The following is a 21,595-nucleotide window of genomic DNA, read 5'->3' as shown; positions in this document are numbered from 1 at the left end:
AGGGCTAATCAGGGTTTCAGCTGTGTAAGAGTGATATAGTGCTTCTAACCTGATTAGTATGGGCAGACTGCCTGGGAAGGCTGCAGGGTCTGTGTGTGAGAGACACGCTTTCTGATGCAAGTAAGCTATACAGTATGTACTGAAGAACTCTGTGTTTTGTTTAGTGACAGTTAGGAACATCTTATGTTTAGTTAGTGCCGGACAGGCAAGGTATTTTTATTTTGGGGTTTGTTTTATTTTCTGTTTCAATAAAACTGGCCGGGGTCAGTTGTACCAGAAACTGGACTTGTGTTGTTCCTCAGCTGCTGCGTCCTGCCATATTCCCCAGGAAAAGGCACCTTGCACCCCTACAGTGTTACAACTTATATATAATTCCAGGACGGGCTGGAGTCAGAAAGTCTGACTTGCTGTTTATATTGTAGGCACCCAAAAAGCTGGGTGCTCCTGCTTCTAAGCAGACTATTGCTCGTTGGATTTGTAGTACAATTCAGCTTGCACATTCTGTGGCAGGCCTGCCACAGCCAAAATCTGTAAATGCCCATTCCACAAGGAAGGTGGGCTCATCTTGGGCGGCTGCCCGAGGGGTCTCGGCTTTACAACTTTGCCGAGCAGCTACTTAGTCAGGGGCAAACACGTTTGCTAAATTCTACAAATTTGATACCCTGGCTGAGGAGGACCTGGAGTTCTCTCATTTGGTGCTGCAGAGTCATCCGCACTCTCCCGCCCGTTTGGGAGCTTTGGTCTAATCCCCATGGTCCTGACGGAGTCCCCAGCATCCACTAGGACGTTAGAGAAAATAAGATTTTACTTACCGATAAATCTATTTCTCATAGTCCGTAGTGGATGCTGGGCGCCCATCCCAAGTGCGGATTGTCTGCATTACTTGTACAAAGTTATTGTTACAAAAAAATCGGGTTATTATTGTTGTGAGCCATCTTTTTTAGAGGCTACTTCATTGTTATCATACTGTTAACTGGGTTAAAATCACAAGTTGTACGGTGTGATTGGTGTGGCTGGTATGAGTCTTACCCGGGATTCAAGATCCTTCCTTATTGTGTACGCTCGTCCGGGCACAGTACCTAACTGAGGCTTGGAGGAGGGTCATAGGAGGAGGAGCCAGTACACACCATGTGATCCTAAAAGCTTGCTTTTGTGCCCTGTCTCCTGCGGAGCCGCTATTCCCCATGGTCCTGACGGAGTCCCCAGCATCCACTACGGACTATGAGAAATAGATTTATCGGTAAGTAAAATCTTATTTTCGTTCACAAAAAGGCAAGAAAGTCCGAGGTGCGTCCTTTCTTGCCAGAGGCAGGGGCAGAGGAAAGAAGCTGCACAACACAGCTAGTTCCCAGGAACAGAAGTCCTCCCCGGCTTCCACTAAATCCACCGCATGACGCTGGGGCTACACAGGCGGAGCTAGGCCGGGTGGGGGCGCGTCTCCGAAATTTCAGCCACAAGTGGATTCACTCCCAGGTCGATCCCTGGGCAATAGAGATTGTGTCTCAGGGATACAAGCTGGAATTCGAAGAGATGCCCCCTCACCGTTACCTCAAATCGGCCCTGCCAGCTTCCCCCTTAGAGAGGGAAATAGTGTTAGCTGCAATTCACAAGGTGTATTTTCAGCAGGTGGTGGTCAAGGTTCCCCTTCTTCAACAAGGAAAGGGTTATTATTCGACCATGTTTGTGGTACCGAAACCGGACGGTTCGGTCAGACCCATATTGAATTTAAAATCCCTGAACATATACCTGAAAAGGTTCAAGTTCAAGATGGAATCGCTCACATCGGTCATCGCAAGCCTGGAAGGGGGGGATTTTATGGTGTCTCTGGACATAAAGGATGCGTACCTTCATGTCCCCATTTATCCTCCTCATCAGGCGTACCTCAGATTTGTGGTACAGGATTGTCATTACCAATTCCAGATGTTGCCGTTTGGTCTCTCCACGGCACCGAGAATATTTACCAAGGTAATGGCGGAAATGATGGTGCTCCTGCGAAAGCAAGGGGTCACAATTATTCCATACTTGGACGATCTCCTCATAAAGGCGAGGTCCAGAGACCAGTTGCTGATCAGCGTAGCACGCTCTCAGGAAGTGTTACAACAGCACGGCTGGATTATAAATATTCCAAAGTTGCAGTTGATTCCTACGACTCGTCTGCCCTTCCTGGGTATGATTCTGGACACAGACCAAAGAGGGTTTATCTCCCGATGGAGAAGGCTCAGGAGCTCATGTCACTGGTCAGAGACCTATTAAAACCAAAACAGGTGTCGGTGCATCACTGCACGCGAGTCCTGGGAAAGATGGTGGCATCATACGAGGCCATTCCCTTCGGCAGGTTCCATGCGAGGACCTTTCAATGGGACTTACTGGACAAGTGGTCCGGATCACATCTTCAGATGCATCGGCTGATCACCCTATCCCCCAGGGCCAGGGTGTCTCTCCTGTGGTGGCTGCAGAGTGCTCACCTTCTATAGGGCCGCAGATTCGGCATTCAGGACTGGGTCCTGGTGACCACGGATGCAAGCCTCCGAGGGTGGGGGGCAGTCACACAGGGAAGAAATTTCCAAGGTCTGTTGTCAAGTCAGGAGATTTGCCTTCACCTCAACATCCTGGAATTAAGGGCCATATACAACGCCCTATGTCAAGCGGAGACCCTGCTTCGCGACCAATCGGTTCTGATTCAGTCAGACAACATCACCGCAGTGGCTCGTGTAAACCGCCAAGGCGGCACAAGGAGCAGGGTGGCGATGGCGGAAGCCACCAAAATTCTTCGCTGGGCGGAGAATCACGTAAAAGCACTGTCAGCAGTGTTCATTCTGGGAGTGGACAACTGGGAAGCAGACTTCCTCAGCAGGCACGACCTCCACCCGGGAGAGTGGGGACTTCATCAAGAAGTCTTCACGCAGATTGCAAGTCGGTGGGAACTGCCACAGGTGGACATGATGGCATCCCGCCTCAACAAAAAGCTACAGAGGTATTGCGCCAGGTCAAGAGACCCTCAGGCGATAGCTGTAGACGCACTAGTGACACCGTGGGTGTTCCAGTCTGTTTATGTATTTCCTCCTCTTCCTCTCATACCAAAGGTGCTGAGAATCATAAGAAGAAGAGGTGTGAGAACAATACTCATTGTTCCGGATTGGCCAAGAAGGATTTGGTACCCAGAGCTGCAAGAAATGCTCACAGAGGAGCCATGGCCTCTGCCTCTCAGACAGGACTTGTTGCAACAGGGGTCCTGTCTGTTCCAAGACTTACCGCGGCTGCGTTTGACGGCATGGCGGTTGAATGCCGGATCCTAGCAGAAAAAGGCATTCCGGATGAGGTTATTCCTACGCTGATAAAGGCTAGGAAGGACGTGACGGCTAAACATTATCACCGTATATGGCGAAAATATGTTTCTTGGTGTGAGGCCAGGAATGCCCCCACGGAGGAATTCCAGCTGGGGCCGTTTCCTTCACTTCCTACAGTCGGGAGTGACTTTGGGCCTAAAATTGGGTTCCATTAAGGTCCAGATTTCGGCCCTGTCTATTTTCTTTCAAAAAGAACTGGCTTCTCTGCCTGAAGTTCAGACGTTTGTAAAGGGAGTGCTGCATATTCAGCCCCCTTTTGTGCCTCCAGTGGCACCTTGGGATCTTACCGTGGTGTTGAGTTTCCTGAAGTCACACTGGTTTGAGCCACTTAAAATCGTGGAGTTAAAATATCTCACGTGGAAGGTGGTCATGCTATTAGCCTTGGCTTCGGCTAGGCGTGTGTCAGAATTAGCGGCTTTGTCACATAAAAGCCCCTATCTGGTTTTCCATATGGACAGGGCAGAATTGCGGACCCGTCCACAATTTCTGCCAAAAGTGGTGTCATCTTTTCATATGAACCAACCTATTGTGGTGCCTGTGGCTACTCGTGACTTGGAGGATTCCGAGTTACTAGATGTGTTCAGGGCTTTGAAGGTTTATGTGGCCAGAACGGCTAGAGTCAGGAAAACTGAGTCGCTGTTTATCCTGTATGCATCCAACAAGCTGGGTGCTCCTGCTTCAAAGCAAACTATTGCTAGCTGGATCTGTAACACGATTCAGCAGGCTCATTCTGCGGCTGGATTGCCGCTGCCAAAATCGGTAAAAGCCCACTACACAAGGAAGGTGGGCTCTTCTTGGGCGGCTGCCCGAGGGGTCTCAGCATTACAGCTTTGCGGAGCAGCTACTTGGTCAAGTTCGAACACTTTTGCAAATTTCTACAAGTTTGATACCCTGGCTAAGGAGGACCTTGATTTTGCTCATTCGGTGCTGCAGAGTCATCCGCACTCTCCCGCCCGTTTGGGAGCTTTGGTATAATCCCCATGTCCTTACGGAGTCCCCAGCATCCACTAGGACGTTAGAGAAAATAAGATTTTACTCACCGGTAAATCTATTTCTCGTAGTCCGTAGTGGATGCTGGGCGCCCGTCCCAAGTGCGGACTTCTTCTGCAATACTTGTATATAGTTATTGCCTAAATAAGGGTTATGTTATAGTTGCATCAGGGTTGGTCTGATGCTATGTTGTTGTTCATACTGTTAACTGGGTAAGTTATCACACGTTATACGGTGTGATTGGTGTGGCTGGTATGAGTCTTGCCCTGGATTCCAAAATCCTTTCCTAGTACTGTCAGCTCTTCCGGGCACCGTTTCTCTAACTGAGGTCTGGTGGAGGGACATAGAGGGAGGAGCCAGAACACACCAGAATCCAAATTGTTTCTTAAAGTGCCCTGTCTCCTGCGGAGCCCGTCTATTCCCCATGGTCCTTACGGAGTCCCCAGCATCCACTACGGACTACGAGAAATAGATTTACCGGTAAGTAAAATCTTATTTTCTCTAACGTCCTAGAGGATGCTGGGACTCCGTAAGGACCATGGGGATTATACCAAAGCTTCCAAACGGGCGGGAGAGTGCGGATGACTCTGCAGCACCGATTGAGCAAACAGGAGGTCCTCCTCAGCCAGGGTATCAAACTTATAGAACTTTGCAAAGGTGTTTGACCCCGACCAAGTAGCAGCTCGGCAAAGCTGTAGTGCCGAGACCACTCGGGCAGCCGCCCAAGACGAGCCCACCTTCCTAGTGGAATGGGCCTTAAACGATTTTGGTAACGTCAATCCTGCCGTAGAATGCGCCTGCTGAATCGTGTTACAGATCCAGCGAGCAATAGTCTGCTTTGAAGCAGGGCCGCCAACCTTGTTGGCTGCATACAGGACAAACAGTGCTTCTGTTTTTCTGATCCTAGCCGTTCTGGCCATGTAAATCTTCTAAGCCCTGACAACATCAAGGGACTTGGAATCCTCCAAGTCACGTGTAGCCACAGGCACGACAATAGGTTGGTTCATATGAAAGGATGAGACCACCTTAGGTAGGAATTGAGGACGGGTCCGCAATTCCGCTCTATCCATACGGAAAACCAGATAGGGGCTTTCATGTGATTAAGCCGCTAATTCCGAAACTCGCCTAGCCAAGGCTAACAACATGACCACCTTCCAAGGGAGATATTTCAACTCCACTGTCTTAAGTGGTTCAAACCAATGTGACTTAAGGAAACTTAACACCACGTTAAGGTCCCAAGGCGCCACCGGAGGTACAAAAGGAGGCTGAATATGCAGTACTCCCTTCACAAAAGTCTGTACTTCAGGCAGAGAGGCCAATTCCTTTTGAAATAAAATGGATAAGGCCGAAATCTGAACTTTAATGGAGCCTAATTTTAGGCCCAAATTCACTCCAGTTTGTAGAAAGTGAAGAAAACGGCCTAGATGGAATTCTTCCGTAGGAGCATTCCTGGCCTCACATCAAGAAACATATTTTCTCCATATTCGGTGATAATGTTTAGGTGTCACGTCCTTCCTAGCCTTTATTAGCGTAGGATTGACCTCATCCGGAATACCTTTTTCCGCTAGGATCCGGCGTTCAACCGCTATGCCATCAAACGCAGCCGCGGTAAGTCTTGGAACAGACAGGGACCCTGTTGCAACAGGTCCTGTCTTAGAGGAAGAGGCCACGGATCGTCTGTGAGCATTTCCTGCAGATCTGGATACCAGGTCCTTCGTGGCCAATCTGGAACAATGAGTATTGTTCTCACTCTTCTTTTTCTTATTATTCTCAACACCTTGGGTATGAGAGGAAGAGGAGGAAATACATAGACCGACTGGAACACCCACGGTGTCACTAGGGCATCCACAGCTACCGTCTGAGGGTCTCTTGACCTGGCGCAATACCTTTGTAGCTTTTTGTTGAGACGGGACGCCATCATGTCTATTTGGGGCAGTCCCCACCGACTTGCAATCTGTGCGAAGACTTCCTGATGAAGTCCCTACTCTCCCGGCGGCAGGTCGTGTCTGCTGAGGAAGTCTGCTTCCCAGGTGTCCACTCCCGGAATGAACACTGCTGACAGTGCGCTTACATGATTCTCCGCCCAGCGAAGAATTCTGGTGGCTTCCGCTATCGCCACTCTGCTCCTTGTGCCGCCTTGGCGGTTTACATGAGCCACTGCGGTGACGTTGTCTGACTGAATCAGAACTGGTCGGTCGCGAAGTAAGGTCTCCGCTTGACGTAGGGCGTTAGTATATGGCCCTTAGTTCCAGGATGTTGATGTGAAGACAAGTCTCTTGACTTGACCAAAGGCCTTGGAAATTTCTTCCGTGTGACTGCTCCCCAACCTCGGAGGCTCGCGTCTGTGGTCACCAGGATCCAATCCTGAATGCCGAACCTGTGGCCCTCTAGAAGGTGAGCACTCTGCAGCCACCACAGGAGAGATACCCTGGCTCTGGGGGACAGGGTGATCCGCTGATGCATGTGCAGATGTGACCCGGACCATTTGTCCAATAGGTCCCATTGGAAAGTCCGTGCATGGAACCTGCCGAAGGGAATGGCTTCGTATGTCGCCACCATTTTTCCCAGGACTTGAGTGCAACGATGTACTGACACTTGTTTCGGCTTCAACAGGTTTTTGACTAGAGTCATGAGTTCCTGCGCTTTTTCTATCGGAAGAAAAACGCTTTTCTGGTCTGTGTCCAGAATCATGCCCAAGAAGGGCAGGCAAGTCGTAGGATTCAGCTGCGACTTTGGAATATTGAGAATCCAGCCGTGTCGCTGTAACACCTTCAGTGAAAGGGATACGCTGTTCTGCAACTTCTCCCGTGATCTCGCTTTTATGAGGAGATCGTCCAAGTACGGGATAATTGTGACACCCTGTTTGCGCAGGAGCACCATCATTTCCGCCATTACCTTGGTGAAAATTCTCGGGGCCGTGGAAGGCCCAAACGGCAACGTCTGAAATTGGTAATGACAATCCTGTACCGCAAATCTCAGGTACGCCTGATGAGGAGGATATATGGGAACATGCAGGTATGCATCCTTTATGTCCAGAGATACCATAAACCCCCCCCCCCCCTTCCAGGCTGGCGATGACCGCTCTGAGCGATTCCATCTTGAACTTGAACCATTTTAAGTAAAGGTTCAGGGATTTTAAATTCAAAATGGGTCTGACCGAACCGTCCGGTTTTGGGACCACAAACAGAGTTGAGTAGTACCCCTTCCCTCTCTGAAGCAGGGGAACCTCGGCCACCACTTGTTGAAGACACAATTTGTGAATCGCATGTAACACTATCTCCCTTTCCAGGGGAGAAGTTGGTAGGTCCGATTTGAAAAACCGGCGAGGAGGCACCTCTTCGAATTCCAGCTTGTATCCCTGGGAAACAATTTCTATTGCCCAGGGATCCACCTGTGAGTGAAACCAGATGTGGCTGAAAAGTCGAAGACGTTCCCCCACTGAAGCGAACTCCCTCAGCGTCATGCGGTGGATTTTGCAGAGGCCGGGGAGGACTTCTGTTCCTGGGAACTAGCTGTGTTGTGCAGCTTTATTTTCCTCTGCCCTTACCCCTGGCAAGAAAGGACGATCTACGTACTCTCTTGCTTTTATTTGAACGAAAGGACTGCATTTGATAATGAGGCGCTTTCTTAGATTGTGAGGGAATATAAGGCAAAAAATTCGATTTACCTGCCGTAGCTGTGGAGACGAGGTCCGAGAGACCCTCTCCAAACTATTCCTCACCCTTGTAAGGCAACAACTCCATATGCCTCTTTGAGTCTGCATCACCCGTCCACTGTCGGGTCCATAAGCCACGCCTAGCAGAAATAGACATAGCGTTTATTCTGGAACCCAGTAAACTAATGTCTCTTTGAGCATCCCTCATATATAAGACAGCATCTTTTATATGCCCTAGGGTCATTAAAATGGTATCCTTATCAAGGGTCTCAATATCCGCTGATAAGGAATCTGTCCATGCTGCTACAGCACTACAAACCCAGGCCGACGCAATTGCCGGTCTGAGTAACGTACCAGAATGTGTGTAAATGGACTTCAAGGTAACCTCCTGCTTGCGGTCAGCAGGATCTTTGAGGGTAGCCGTATCTTGGGATGGAAGCGCTATCTTTTTTGATAGGCGTGTCAGAGCTTTGTCTACCCTAGGGGAGGATTCCCACCGTATTCTGTCCTGTGACGGGAAAGGATACGCTATTAGAATCCTTTTGGGAATCTGCAGTTTTTTGTCTGGAGTTTCCCATGCTTTTTCGCATAATTCGTTCAGCTCATGTGAAGAGGGAAAGGTGACCTCAGGTTTCTTTCCCTTATACATGTGTACCCTCGTGTCAGGGACAGGGGGTTCCTCAGTGATATGCAAAACATCTTTAATTGCGATAATCATATATCGAATACATTTAGCCATCCTTGGCTGCAATTTTGCATCATCGTAGTCGACACTGGAGTCTGAATCCGTGTCTGTATCTGTGTCAACTATTTGTGATAGTGGGCGCTTCTGAGAACCCGAAGGTCCCGGCGACATTGGGACAGACATGGGTTGACTCCCTGACTGTACCCTAGCTTCAGCTTTGTCTAATCTTTTGTGCAATAAATTAACATTAGCACTTAAAACATTCCACATATCCATCCAGTCAGGTGTCGGCGCTGCCGACGGAGACCTAACATTCATACACTCCCCCTCCTCCTTAGGTGAGCCTTCAACCTTAGACATGTCGACACACGCGTACCGACACACCAAACACACACAGGGAAGCTCTTTTCTGAAGACAGGTTCCCCACCAGGCCCTTTTGGAGAGAGAGAGAGAGAGTATGCCAGCACACACCCCAGCGCTATATGACCCAGGAAAAAACACAGAATGTTTACCCAGTAGCGCTTTTGTAGCATGTATGTGCGCCAATTATGTGCCCCCCCTCTACTTTAAAACCCTCTTTCACCGTGTGTCAAGCAGGGGAGAGTCCGGGGAGCTTCCTCTCAGCGGTGCTGTGGAGAAAAATGGCGCTGGTGAGTGCTGAGGGAGAAGCCCCGCCCCCTCGGCTGCGGGCTTCTGTCCCGCTCAAATTTCTTAATAAGAAATTTTTAGACATGTACAGTGCCCAGCTATACACGTATATATGTGTATTTGCCACAGGAGATTTTTATTGCAGCCCAGGTCGCCCGCCCTGCACCTTTACAGTGACCGATGTGTGTGAGGTGAATGGGAGCAACGGCGCACAGCTTCACTGCTGTGCGTTACCTCTATGAAGATCAAGGTGTCTTCTGCCGCCTCTGAAGTCTTTTCCTCACATACTCACCCGGCTTCTATCTTCCGGCTCTGCGAGGAGACGGCGGCGCGGCTCTGGGACGGACGGCGAGGGTGAGACCTGCTTACCGATCCCTCTGGAGCTAATGGTGTCCAGTAGCCTAAGAAACAGAGCCCTGAAACTCAGAGAAGTGGGTCTGTTTCTCTCTCCTCAGTCCCTCGATGCAGGGAGCCTGTTGCCAGCAGGCTCCCTGAAAATAAAAAACCTAACTAAAATACTTTCTTTTACAGGAAACTCAGGAGAGCTCCCTGAAAGCACCCAGTCTCCACTGGGCACAGTATCAAACTGAGGTCTGGAGGAGGGGCATAGAGGGAGGAGCCAGTGCACACCCAGATCCAAAGTCTTTCTTAAAGTGCACATGTCTCCTGCAGAGCCCGTCTATCCCCATGGTCCTTACGGAGTCCCAGCATCCTCTAGGACGTTAGAGAAACCAGTTTTACCTCATTCTGACCACTTAGTTGACATATGTCAGGAATCCCGGGAAAATCCAGGAAAGAAATTCACACCTCACAAGAAGATGCTGGCTCGCTATTCCCTCGCTGTGGAGCTAAGTAAGAATTGTGAAACTCCACCGCCGGTGGATTCGCAAGTGGCGCGACTGCTGGTGTCCTCTGCTTTGTCTGTAACTACCGTCACCACTCTGAAAGAACCGACTGATAAGCGTGTGGAGGGTTGCTTAAAAGCTATTTACACACTTGCAGGAGCTGTGCATCGACCCACTATTGCAGCTACTTGGGCTGCAGAAGCTACTGAAGCGTGGGCTCAGGAGGTGGAAGCAGAGCTGGCGTCCAATTTCTCTGATATTGCTAGACAATGTCACAGCATCTCATTACATTAAGGAGACTGCTTCTGATGCTGGTATTCTGGCGGCCAAGGCTTCTACTACGTCCATTTTGGCTCGCCGGATTCTCTGGTTACGGTCCTGGTCTGTGGATCTGGACTCTGAGAAAACCTTGGAAGTACTCCCCCTTTAAGGGAGACATTCTTTTTGGTGAGGATCTCAACAAGATTGTGGCTGACTTAGCTTCTGCTAAGATGGCGTGTCTTTCTAGCACTGCTCTTTCGGTGCCGAAGGTTAAGAGTACTACCTTACGATCCTTTCATCCTTGAGGTATAGCAAAGGGTCAGACGTACCCGAAACAGGCTCGCACTTCCAAAACCACTAAGCCCAAACCTAAACGTGCCTGGGCTGCCCATCAGCCTGCTTCCAATCAGTCAAGCCTACTGCATGACGGGACGGGCCTGGGATCCCAGGGTGTGAGGCCGACTTCTAAGGTTTACCCAGAAATGGTTGAAGACCACTTCCGACGCCTGGGTACGGGAAGTCGTCGCGGATACGTCATATCCTTAAAGAATAGTCCCCCTCATCGATTTTGCCTGACGGACATCCCTTCGGACAAGGTGAAGGCAAAAACTCTTCATTTGGTAGTACAATCCCTCCTGGACACAGGAGTGGTAGTACAGGTGCCTCTGGATCAGAGAGGCAGGGGGTACTATTCACCGCTGTTCCTAGTCCCGAAACCGAATGTCTCCTCCCGGCCCATTCTCAACCTCAAGTCCTTGAACAAATTTGTGAGAGTCTCCAAGTTTTGTATGGAAACTCTTCGCTTTGTAGTTCTGGCTTTGTAGCCTGGAGACTATATGGTCTCCCTGGACATACAGGATGCTTACCTCCATATTCCGATTGCAATGTCGCATCAGCTGTACCTGCGGTTTCCTATTGGCAACCCTCCATTATCAATTTCGGGCTTTATCTTTTGGATTGACCACGGCTCTGCGAGTCTTCTCAAAGGTTATGGTGGTAATGACGGCTTTGCTCCACCGTCAGGATCCTACCGTATCTGGACGACCTGCTGATCCTGGCGAATTCCCCCGGAAATTCTCCGTCATCTGGATCTGACGGTCCAGTTTCTGAAAGCCCATGGGTGGCTCATCAACTGGAAGAAATCTTCCCTGGTCCCTGCTCAGAAAATGGTGCACCTGGGGGCATTGTTGGACACTCACAACCAGCGGTAGTTCTTGTCTCAGGAGAAGGTCCTTCAGGACAGAATTCGATGCTTCCTCTCTCATCCACGAGTGTCGATTCACTCGGCGATGCAAGTACTAGGCCTCATGGTGTCGGCGTTCGACATGGTGGATTACGCTCAATTTCATTCCCGCTTTCTGCAGAGATTGATTCTTGCCAAGTGGGGACAGCCTGCCTCACCGGATCAGGTCTCGCATGATCTAATTGTCTCCAGACATTCGTCGGTCACTGAACTGGTCGCTCCAGGACCAACGATTGAGCAGGGGTTGTCCCTTCTGGATCTCCAACTGGGTCCTTCTGACGACAGATGCCAGTCTGAGGGGTTGGGGCGCGGTGTTTGAGCAACACTCCTGTGGCCGGAGAGACACCAGCCCACGTGGACAATGGCCGCTGCAGCACTGAAGGGGTTAACCCCTAGTGCCCGGCGCCATGTTGCGGACAATAGGCGCTTGGCATCACTGTTAAATGTACTTACGGCGCTGGGCGCAGACTGTTTAAAAATATGTTTAATGATGTGTCTTAACATGTCATATGTAGTGCTCTGTGCACAATTGCAGGAATGCATGTTTAAATTAATTTATATTTAAGATGTGGTCACCTGTATATTTAAAGGAAAATGCACTTACTATAGATGTCTGAATAATCATCTCCTGTCAGTAGGAAGTGGCATGCTAATGGCCCTGTCCTAGCAGAGAGGTGTGAATGACAATACCTTTTGATGTGTAAGTTCCTTAGAGAGATGTTACTCACAGGGATCTCCTTATCCCATATGTAAAGTAGTTCTGGACTTGGAACCTGTTTCATGTAATGATTTAATTGATATACGAACCCTGAATGGCAGATGCAGGAAGGAAGACTGTTTGATGTGTGCAGCCTTTCCTATTGTAACCCCAAACACTGGGTTTGCCTGGAGATGTGAATGAGACAGAAACATTTGTATTTTGAAGCTATGTGATAAATTTATCAATAGTGAATGTTAATCTGATACCAAACGTTGTCTGGGTGACAGGAAGGAGGATATTGTTTTATTGCACTTATCTCCTTTTGAAATGTAATTTATTTATTGGTATTTTGTAAAATAACCTGATTGGTTGGAGAAGACAGGGAGGGCTTACCCCCCTGTGGTACTGTGTGGAAATTTGACATAAAAAGGAGGCCTGCGTGCCTCCAGATTTGTAATTGTACCAACTTTATTCTGCTGAAACATCTTGTATGCTGTTGCCCCTAGCAATAGGGAGGAGCATTTTTAAAGGTTATATTTGAGCAAATAAACATCATTGCCTCAAGAAGATTGCTTCATCTTGTGACCTACAGGGTTATGCCAACCATAGCCCTGTCCTCCGGCTGTCCAGGGAAGCACCTAACGTCTCCAAGTTCCGCCTTCCGCCAGCTACCGGTAGAGGCTTAGCAAGTGGCTAGTGGGGATTCGTCAACACCACACAGGTGTGGTAAGGCAGTGCGTCGGCACATACAGAGCAGAACTGTGGTTCCAAACGCCGCGGCAGGTTAGGAGTTTGGTGGTGGCAGCATAAACCCGCCCACAGCGCAGTGGGTGGAGTCAGTAACAGGCGGTTACTGACGGTAAGCGGGAATCCCCTATGTGGTCAGGCTTCGTGTGACTTGACCTTCCATTCTGTGCGCAGCCGACGGGACGCGAAAGCGGCGAGTGCTTTCGTACGGGACCATCCTGTCACAACTCCCTTCAGGGTCGGTGAACCAAGGAGGAGCCTCTACTCCCGATAAACATTCTGTAATTGAGGCGGTGCTCAATGCTCTGAACCTTACCCAGCATCTGATACAGAACAGGCTTGTTCAAGTACAGTCTGACACCACCACCACCACGGTGGCGTACATAAATCATCAAGACGGCACTCCAAAGCCGCATGTGTCAAAGATTCTTCAGTGGACGGAACACCATCTGCCAGCCATATCGGCAGTGTTCATTCTGGGGGTTCTAAACTGGGAAGTGGACTTCCTCAGTCGTCAGGACGTACACGCTGGAGAGTGGAGCCTCCATCCAGAAGTATTTCAACTCATAGTGGAAAAGTGGGGCCTAGCAGATGTAGACCTGATGACGTCTCGACACAATCACAAGGTTCCGGTCTTCGTAGCAAGGACAAGGGATCCTCAAGCAGCGTTCGTGGACGCACCGGCAATTCCATGGAACATTTGACTGCCGTACGTGTTCCCTCCAGTGTCACTTCTGCCCAGGGTGATAAGGAAGTTCAAGCAAGAAGGAGGATTCCTATTTCTGATCGCTCAAGCGTGGCCCAGACGGCATTGGTTCTCAGACCTACAGGGTCTCTCAATAGAGCGTCCTCTTCTACTTCCGCAACGCCCAGACCTCGTTCAGGGCCCTTGTGTGTACCAGGATTTGGCCCGGCTGGCTTTGACAGTGTTGCTCTTGAAGCTTCAGTTCTGAGGGCCAAAGGATTTTCTGAGGCGGTCGTTCAAACCATGTTGAAGGCCCGTAAACCGGCTTCTGCTCGGATTTATCATAGGGTCTGGAATTCTTACTTTGCTAGGTGCACAGCTAACAATCATGACGCTTACAAGTTTAGTACGGCCAAACTTTTGGCCTTCCTGCAATGGGGCCTGGACTTGGGCCTTCGTCTGGCCTCCATCAAGGTTTATATTTCTGCCTTGTTGGTATGGTTTCAGAGAAAAATTGCGAGACTGCCTGATGTTCATACATTCGCTCAGGGTGCGTTACGTATTCAACCCTCCTATGTCCCACCTGTGGCTCCTTGGAATTTGTCGGTTGTTCTGGAGGCCTTGCAAAAGTCTCCGTTTGAACCTCTTGGGTCTGCGGACCTTAACAAGCTTACTCTTAAGTTTTTGTTTCTGCTGGCTATTTCCTCTGCTAGACGGATTTCAGATTTGGGTGCCTTATCCTGTCGGTCACCTTTTCTGATTTTTCACCGTGACCAGACGGTTCTTCGGACACGCCCTGGTTATCTATCTAAGGTGGTGTCTTCTTTCCACCTTTACCAGGAGATTGTGGTTCCGGCCTTTATCTCTCCAGGTTTATCCCCCAAAGAGCGGTCTTTGGATGTGGTATGGGCTCTCCATATTTCTGTGAAGAGAACAGCTTCTCTTAGGAGATCTGATTTCCTCTTTGTCCTTTTGTGGTTTTCACAAACGTGGCTGGCCTGCAAATAAGCAGACCCTGGACAGATGGATTAGAATGGTGATTGCACATGCTTATGTACAGGCTGGCTTTCCAGCTCCTGCTACCATCAAAGCCCATTCTACCCGGTCTGTTGGACCTTCTTGGGCGGCCCGCCGTGGTGCGACCCTTGAACAATTGTGCAAGGCGGCTACGTTGTCCACAGTGAACACGTTCATAAGGTTCTATGCCTTCGATACTTCCGCCTCCCAGGATGCTTCCTTTGGACGCCGGGTTCTTATGCCAGCTACAGTGCATCCCCTCCCATGAGGAACTGCTTTAGGACATCCCCGACGTTATCCCTGTGGAACCCAGTGTACCCCGCTGCAGAAAAGGAGATTTATGGTAAGAACTTAACATTATTAAATCTTTCTGCGAGGTACACTGGGTTCCACAGGGCGCCCACCCTGACGCACTTAGCTTCTTTGGGTTTGTATGGCATTAGCCGCTGATACCTTCTCCTGTCGTGAGAATGTGATGTACGTGGATCCTAACTGTTGTCGTCTCTTTTGCCTGCTGCTGCATTGGACTGGTTAACAAAACTGAGCTCCTGTGCACGGAGGCGGAGTTATAGTGGAGGCGGCGCTGAGCATCTCGGGAACAGTCAAAGCTTTAGCCTGTTGGTGCCTCGGATCAAGGATCAAGATCCTACTCTACACCCACGGTGTTATCCCTGTGGATCCCAGTGTACCTCGCAGAAAGAGATTTAAGTTCTTACCATAAATCTCCTTTTTCTAAGAAAATAAACAGTAAAAAAAAAAACAGCGCTGCTAATGCACCACTCACCACACTTTTTTCATTAAAAATAACAATTTAATAGAACATAAAGTAGGTGTACATGATTACATGTATCTTAAAATAGTACAAATATAATAAAACACTGAGTTAATACTGCACGAACAAATCAGTGGCAGGATAGAATGATATAGCAGACAGTCTGTAAGAAACTGATTTAAATAAAGCCTTCATTCTCCAAATCCAATTGAATAGGTGGAGGGCAGTTTGTAACTGTGGGGACTTATTGATAAGTGCAGTCCATCTCACCGAAAAAATTGATTATTATTGGGAGCTACAATTTTAGAGGCTGACTTCATCCAGCTACATTGTGTAAAACGGCAGAACACTGTTCAAATACATGGAGCTGTAGACTGGCAGCGGTGATTGGAGTGAAGCGAGTGGCCAGTGCCAGCTGTAGTATGTTACAAGCTGCAGTGTGTGAGCCGTCTCCTATGCTCAGGCGTTCGGCAATCGTGCTAGAGGTGAGGTGCTGATGTACAACAAAAACCAGGTTGCGCTTGACAGTCGAAAAAATATGAAAATTTATTGTAATAAGTATTAACAACAATTCTCCCGGGAGTATAATAAAAACAATTCAATATGACATAATAATCTGCTCAAATAGAATACCCCTGAGCTTTGGTAATTAATTAATTAGAAGGTGCTTTCTATGCAAAGAGTGCCTAATGCTGTTTAATGTGGACTACCAATGATTAGAAAGGAATCGGTAACATTAATAGTGAACTAAAAAGTGAACTGCAGGTCTGTATACAGAAGAATAAAAATGAACTCACTTAATCCGTGGAAACAAAGTCCCAAAAAATGGTCTTACATCTATAGCAGCACGTGACTGTTCCAATGATCTTTAAATGATGTGAAATCTTGAATAAGTAAATAAACAGTGTCCGAGTGATATAGAATGAGACTGTGCAAATACACAATTACCCACTGTGATGATGACAGCAGAGAGTGCCCGGAGTGATGTCTTCTCGGTCAGCCGCTATGCCCCTGCATGGGGACGGGAGAGCAGGGTCCGCACTAAGCCGCCGGGCCAAGATGGAATACAGCCCTAAACGCTGGTTCTGCAGGAACCTCAGCACTCTCCCACCCGGTTTCAAAGCTTTTGGTACATCCCCATGGTACTAAATGGAACCCCAGTATCCTCTAGGACGTAAGAGAAAATAGGATTTTAATTACCTACCGGTAAATCCTTTTCTCTTAGTCCGTAGAGGATACTGGGTGCCCGCCCAGCGCTTCGTTTTTCCTGCACTGTTACTTGGTTAAGTGTTGTTGGTTCAGCTATTGCTGTTCCTGTTTAAAGTTGTATTAGCATAGCTTTCCTCTTGTTTGTGTGTGCTGATTTTGAATCTCACCACTATCCTTTATATCCTTCTCTCAAAGTATGTCCGGGCACAGTTTCCTAGACTGGTAGGAGGGGCATAGAGGGAGCAGCCAGCCCACACTATCAAATTCTTAAAGTGCCCATGGCTCCTAGTGGACCCGTCTATACCCCATGGTACTAAATGGAACCCCATTATCCTCTACGGACTACGAGAAAAGGATTTACCGGTAGATAATTAAAATCCTATTTTTCCTCTCTGCTAACATTAGTATAGCCACATGTATCCATGTAAACTGGATCCAATAGGAACAGTTTTATTAGCTTTACCTTTAAGCAAATCCTTTAGTGCTGGCAATTGGGAAGATCCATTAAACCAACCAGCGTATCTCCAAACTAATTATTGGGAAATATAAATAAAAAAAAGACTAACTTGCGTTGAAGTCTCTCTAACGTCTTCAGATTTAAAGTGTCCACCTTTTATTTATGTAGTCAGGAGAGCTAGCGGATTGTCTTATAAATTCTTGGGTCTGTTTTTCACTATAGAACAAGAGAAACGTAAAATATTTTTCTATATATTACAAAAATAAAGCCTGGTCTCTTCCAAGGCAATAAAACAACCTAAGATTCACAATCATAAGCCACCTCCTGACATTAAAGCGGATATATTACTCTGACAAGTAGTGTTTCCACATAGCTGTTTTAGCAGAGCACTGCACCTGCTCATTTTAGAAATGAAAAAATAAGCCCTGCCCTTTTCCAGAGTGTTGAAATAGTTTGCACTCCTATCCAAGTGCGATGAGGCTTGGTCGGGCAGAGGCTTTTATTAGAGATGTGCGGGTTCGAATCTACTCTGTTCTCAAAAAATGTCATCCTATTGGCTATCGGCTATCACGTTTTGGATAGCCAATAAGATAAATCTGAACTTGCGCTAGTTTGGCATAAAGAACCGAGTAAATCTGGACCTGCGCATCTCTAGCTTTTATCGGGCACAATTTCCCAATCTGCTGCCCCCCACCGATTTGCGGCCAGCAATGATCAGCAATCCGTTGGGGAATTGGGAAAATTTATACATGTTAAAAATGCCAAAATCATAATTTTTAAACAAGTTTAATATTCCCAATTCCCCGACCTGGACTTCAAGGGATTGTGACATTGCCACAATTTATTACTGATGTATGGGGGGCATAACCCATAGGGCTGCAGAACCCAAGGACTAGGTGCCTTTGCAGGCAGTGGGGAGGAGATGATGGTATAAGTGAGGGAAAGAAGAGCACATCAGGGAGGAGATCCCTCTCCTCTGCATAACCTAGCTGCCATGTGTCTGCTGGCAACACTTTTCCTTGTTAGTTGTATTATAGTGCTGTTTCACACCCAGCTAAACACAGGTTTGTAAGCCACTTGGTCTGATAGACACTGATTGATGGACATTCAAGGGGCATATTGAGTGTCTGATGTGCAATGAAGTGACATATGGGAAGTTCTGAGTTGCATTGAAGGGTCTTGCAGGATGATCCGATAGCATGTGGTTTATGCTGAGGTATATGGAAGGGGCGTGTGTGTGTGGGGGGGAGGGGCGGGGGTACAGGAACCATACATACATACATACATACATACATACATTTCACAGCTGTAGCATTGCATCTAGAATTTTGCTCTAAAATGTGCCTCACTGATCAGCACCTTACTCACCCAAAAAAATTCTAGAGTGAACACTAACGCCAGTATTCAGGTAGACCTTATAATTTTTCTCCTGAAAAAAAAACAAAACTAAAACGGGCTGATGGTCATTAGTGGGCTCTCCAGCTAAAGCCCCTTTTTTTTCCTTTTCTTTTTTTTGTGAGAAAATGTTTCGTTGATATTCGTTGGATCCAGGATAAGTATCCGGACCCATGTGTTATCGTAGCTCAGAGGGCTGCTTAGCGGGTATTATGCTTTGCATGCCTGAGGCACCAGATAAGTGCTGGGTATCGGGGTTTATTGTATAGCCCCCGGCAAATCCATTACCTGTGGAAATTGGAGCAGCTAATTGAATTCCAGCCTAAAAGTGAAATGTGAAAATAGTGGAATGCGCTGGGCAGGCGTGTGTTGCATATGTTGCATGTGTTTATGCGTTTACATGTGGCTATTTTCAGAAATGGCATTTGCTTTTAAGTACCAATAAGCCAAACAATGTACATTTTCATACACCATTCATTGAGATAAATGCATTTCCTGCATCACCCTAGAGTATCAGCATTTTTCCCATGGCACCTCTGGGCCAAAAGTTTCTTATTGACCTTAGCAGAAATTATTAAATGAAGTAAATTGTGTTCATCTGTCATCCTTAGGTTCAGTTATGTGGTGGTGGACAGGCTTGCTTTTCTGTGGTCCACAGACACCAGCACTGGTTTTGCCTACCATATAGACCAAAAATAATTTCATATGGTACTGGACCACCAGCTGTGGCACCCCAGGGTGCGACGGCCCCAGCTTGGAATCCAATGCTCTAGGTCTTCTAAAAAAAAATAAAAAAATGAAAATGTAATTGTTTTATTTCCTCCTTTTTTCATAATAGACAGCTAAAGCTAGGGCTGCTTCTCAAGAAACGTGTATAGTTTCTTGTGCTAATAAACTGGCTGGTTAGAATTATTTAAATATAAAGCATAATGGTTTAGGAAAATAAAAGTAAACGCTTTGGCATAGTTGTATAAAATATTCTACTAAAAATGCTCTTCATCCTATCCTGATACACAGCAGTTTAACATTAAGGAACTAGTTTATGATCATTCTGAATGATCCTTATAATTCTTTTATTCTTTGTGTCCATTAGTGTAAGCTGTAAAGCTCTATTTTGGTTTGCATTTGAATGTCTTGAAGTCATTTTTGTTGTTTATAGCAATAGTTATGCTGTATTTTTTTTTTCTACTTCAGGAACGACCGTGGGAAAGTGATTAAGACTTTACAATATCAATCATCTGTCACATCTGGCACCGTGGCTCGTGTGGAACCCAATATCAAATGGTTTGGTGAGTTTTCTGCTATGTGTATTACAGACTCTCCAACATGACTTCTTCCACCAGGTACACAATTCTCTGCTCCATGACTTCCCATTTATGTTGGCAGGCACCTGTGTTGAAACCCCCTCATTATCAATTAGGTGACTCTATGCATACAATAAGTGGGAAGTCCAGGAGCAGAGTGTAATACCCCAAAGTCGGTGCTGGTACATGAGATGGAGTATGGGGTACTTTAATAGACCAGGTTTGGGTAAGATCAGAGAGGCTGTTTGAGATTTTTTTCAGACTTGGGGGTCTATTCATGAAGCAGTGAAAAGTGTGGAGAAGTAAGCCAGTGGAGAAGATGCCCATGGCAGCCAATCATCTGCTACGTATAATTTTATAAAATGCACTTTATAAATTGGTTGGTTGCCATGGGCAACTTCACTCTTTTTACTGCTTAATGAATAGACCTCTCAATGACCACACAAAATAAAGGATCCAACATTTTATTGTAACATTTTCTTGTAACATTAAACAATGACACATAACAAGATATTGTAACAATTCCACGTCCAAAAGAGATTTGTTTTATATAAGCTAAATACCCAGACGGTATTGTACTGCATGATCTTTCTTCCTTTTGGACATATAGATTAATTTACAAGACACTGGTATGTTTTGGAACAGCCAGTAACATATAAATATATATGCACTACAGTATTGTGATTGAGTACCTTACTCTGCCCAGATAAATTAATCTTTGCCGGTACTTTTAACAATATATATACAAATACTTGTGATATCAATAAATTGAGCCATAATGGATTTATGATTGACAGGGTAATCCGTTACCCACTATTGTTAACAATACAACAAAACTGTCTGACACATATCCGTGTATTTTTTACAAATCTTATCTTAAAATCATAACTTGTGGCGTTAACAAACCTTGTTTATACAATCAAACCATTCTTGTGTACTCCCAAGTGCTATATTAAATGGATAAAAACTATATACATGTGTTATACTGACCCAGATCCTTTTATTCTGCAATATGTGAACACAGAGATGTTTCTTTTATTTTTAATGCATACTAATATTTTTTTTTTTTAATAATGCTTTATTGGACATCTGCATAAAACATATACATTAACAGATAATAAAGGATCATAATAACACAGAGGCCATATTAGCGACCTAAACAATCAACATGGCATAGAAGGAAACAAACAAGAAATAAACGGCTCCGATTTAGGCAAGGGCAGCAAACAACTCTCAGCAGTATTTTATTTTTCTAAAAAGGAGGTCGGCCCAGGGTAAGTACTTCAAGAGTGTACCACGTAGTGTGGGATATAGCTTGTCGAAGAGGGGTCCTAATGGCGTTGTCCAGCATCTGCACATAAGGGAGCCAAATTCCAAAGAACCTTTCTATTTTACTTTCTCTGTCAATTAACATTTCAAGCCATTCCATATGAAATAAGTGCGATAGTCTTGGTAGTAATAAAGCTAAAGACAGAGAATCAGTAGCTATCCATTGTGACAGGATGGTTTTTTTTTACCAGCAGCCGCTATTTTAGTTAACAGCATGCACTGGCCAAGGGACAGCTTGGGGGTATGAGATGTGCAATACATGTCCCAGATAGCCCATTCCGGGGAGACCACCATGGTAATATGTA

The 21,595-nt window shown here is 46.7% G+C and overlaps 1 protein-coding gene across 1 annotated transcript in view; it reads left to right on the top strand.

Moving 5' to 3' along the window:
* Window positions 1-21,595, top strand: part of GNL2 (G protein nucleolar 2) — a 133,111-nt gene that overhangs the window by 31,167 nt on the left and 80,349 nt on the right. The window contains exon 3 of the mRNA XM_063954346.1: window positions 19,852-19,946. Within this exon, the coding sequence (XP_063810416.1) occupies window positions 19,852-19,946 (95 nt within the window). The remainder of the gene's footprint in view (window positions 1-19,851; window positions 19,947-21,595) is intronic.

Source organism: Pseudophryne corroboree, chromosome 2, assembly GCF_028390025.1.
Source record: "Pseudophryne corroboree isolate aPseCor3 chromosome 2, aPseCor3.hap2, whole genome shotgun sequence".
Lineage (NCBI taxonomy): Eukaryota > Metazoa > Chordata > Amphibia > Anura > Myobatrachidae > Pseudophryne > Pseudophryne corroboree.
Note: the sequence above shows the minus strand (reverse complement) of the source record. Positions and strands in the feature narration are given on the sequence as shown.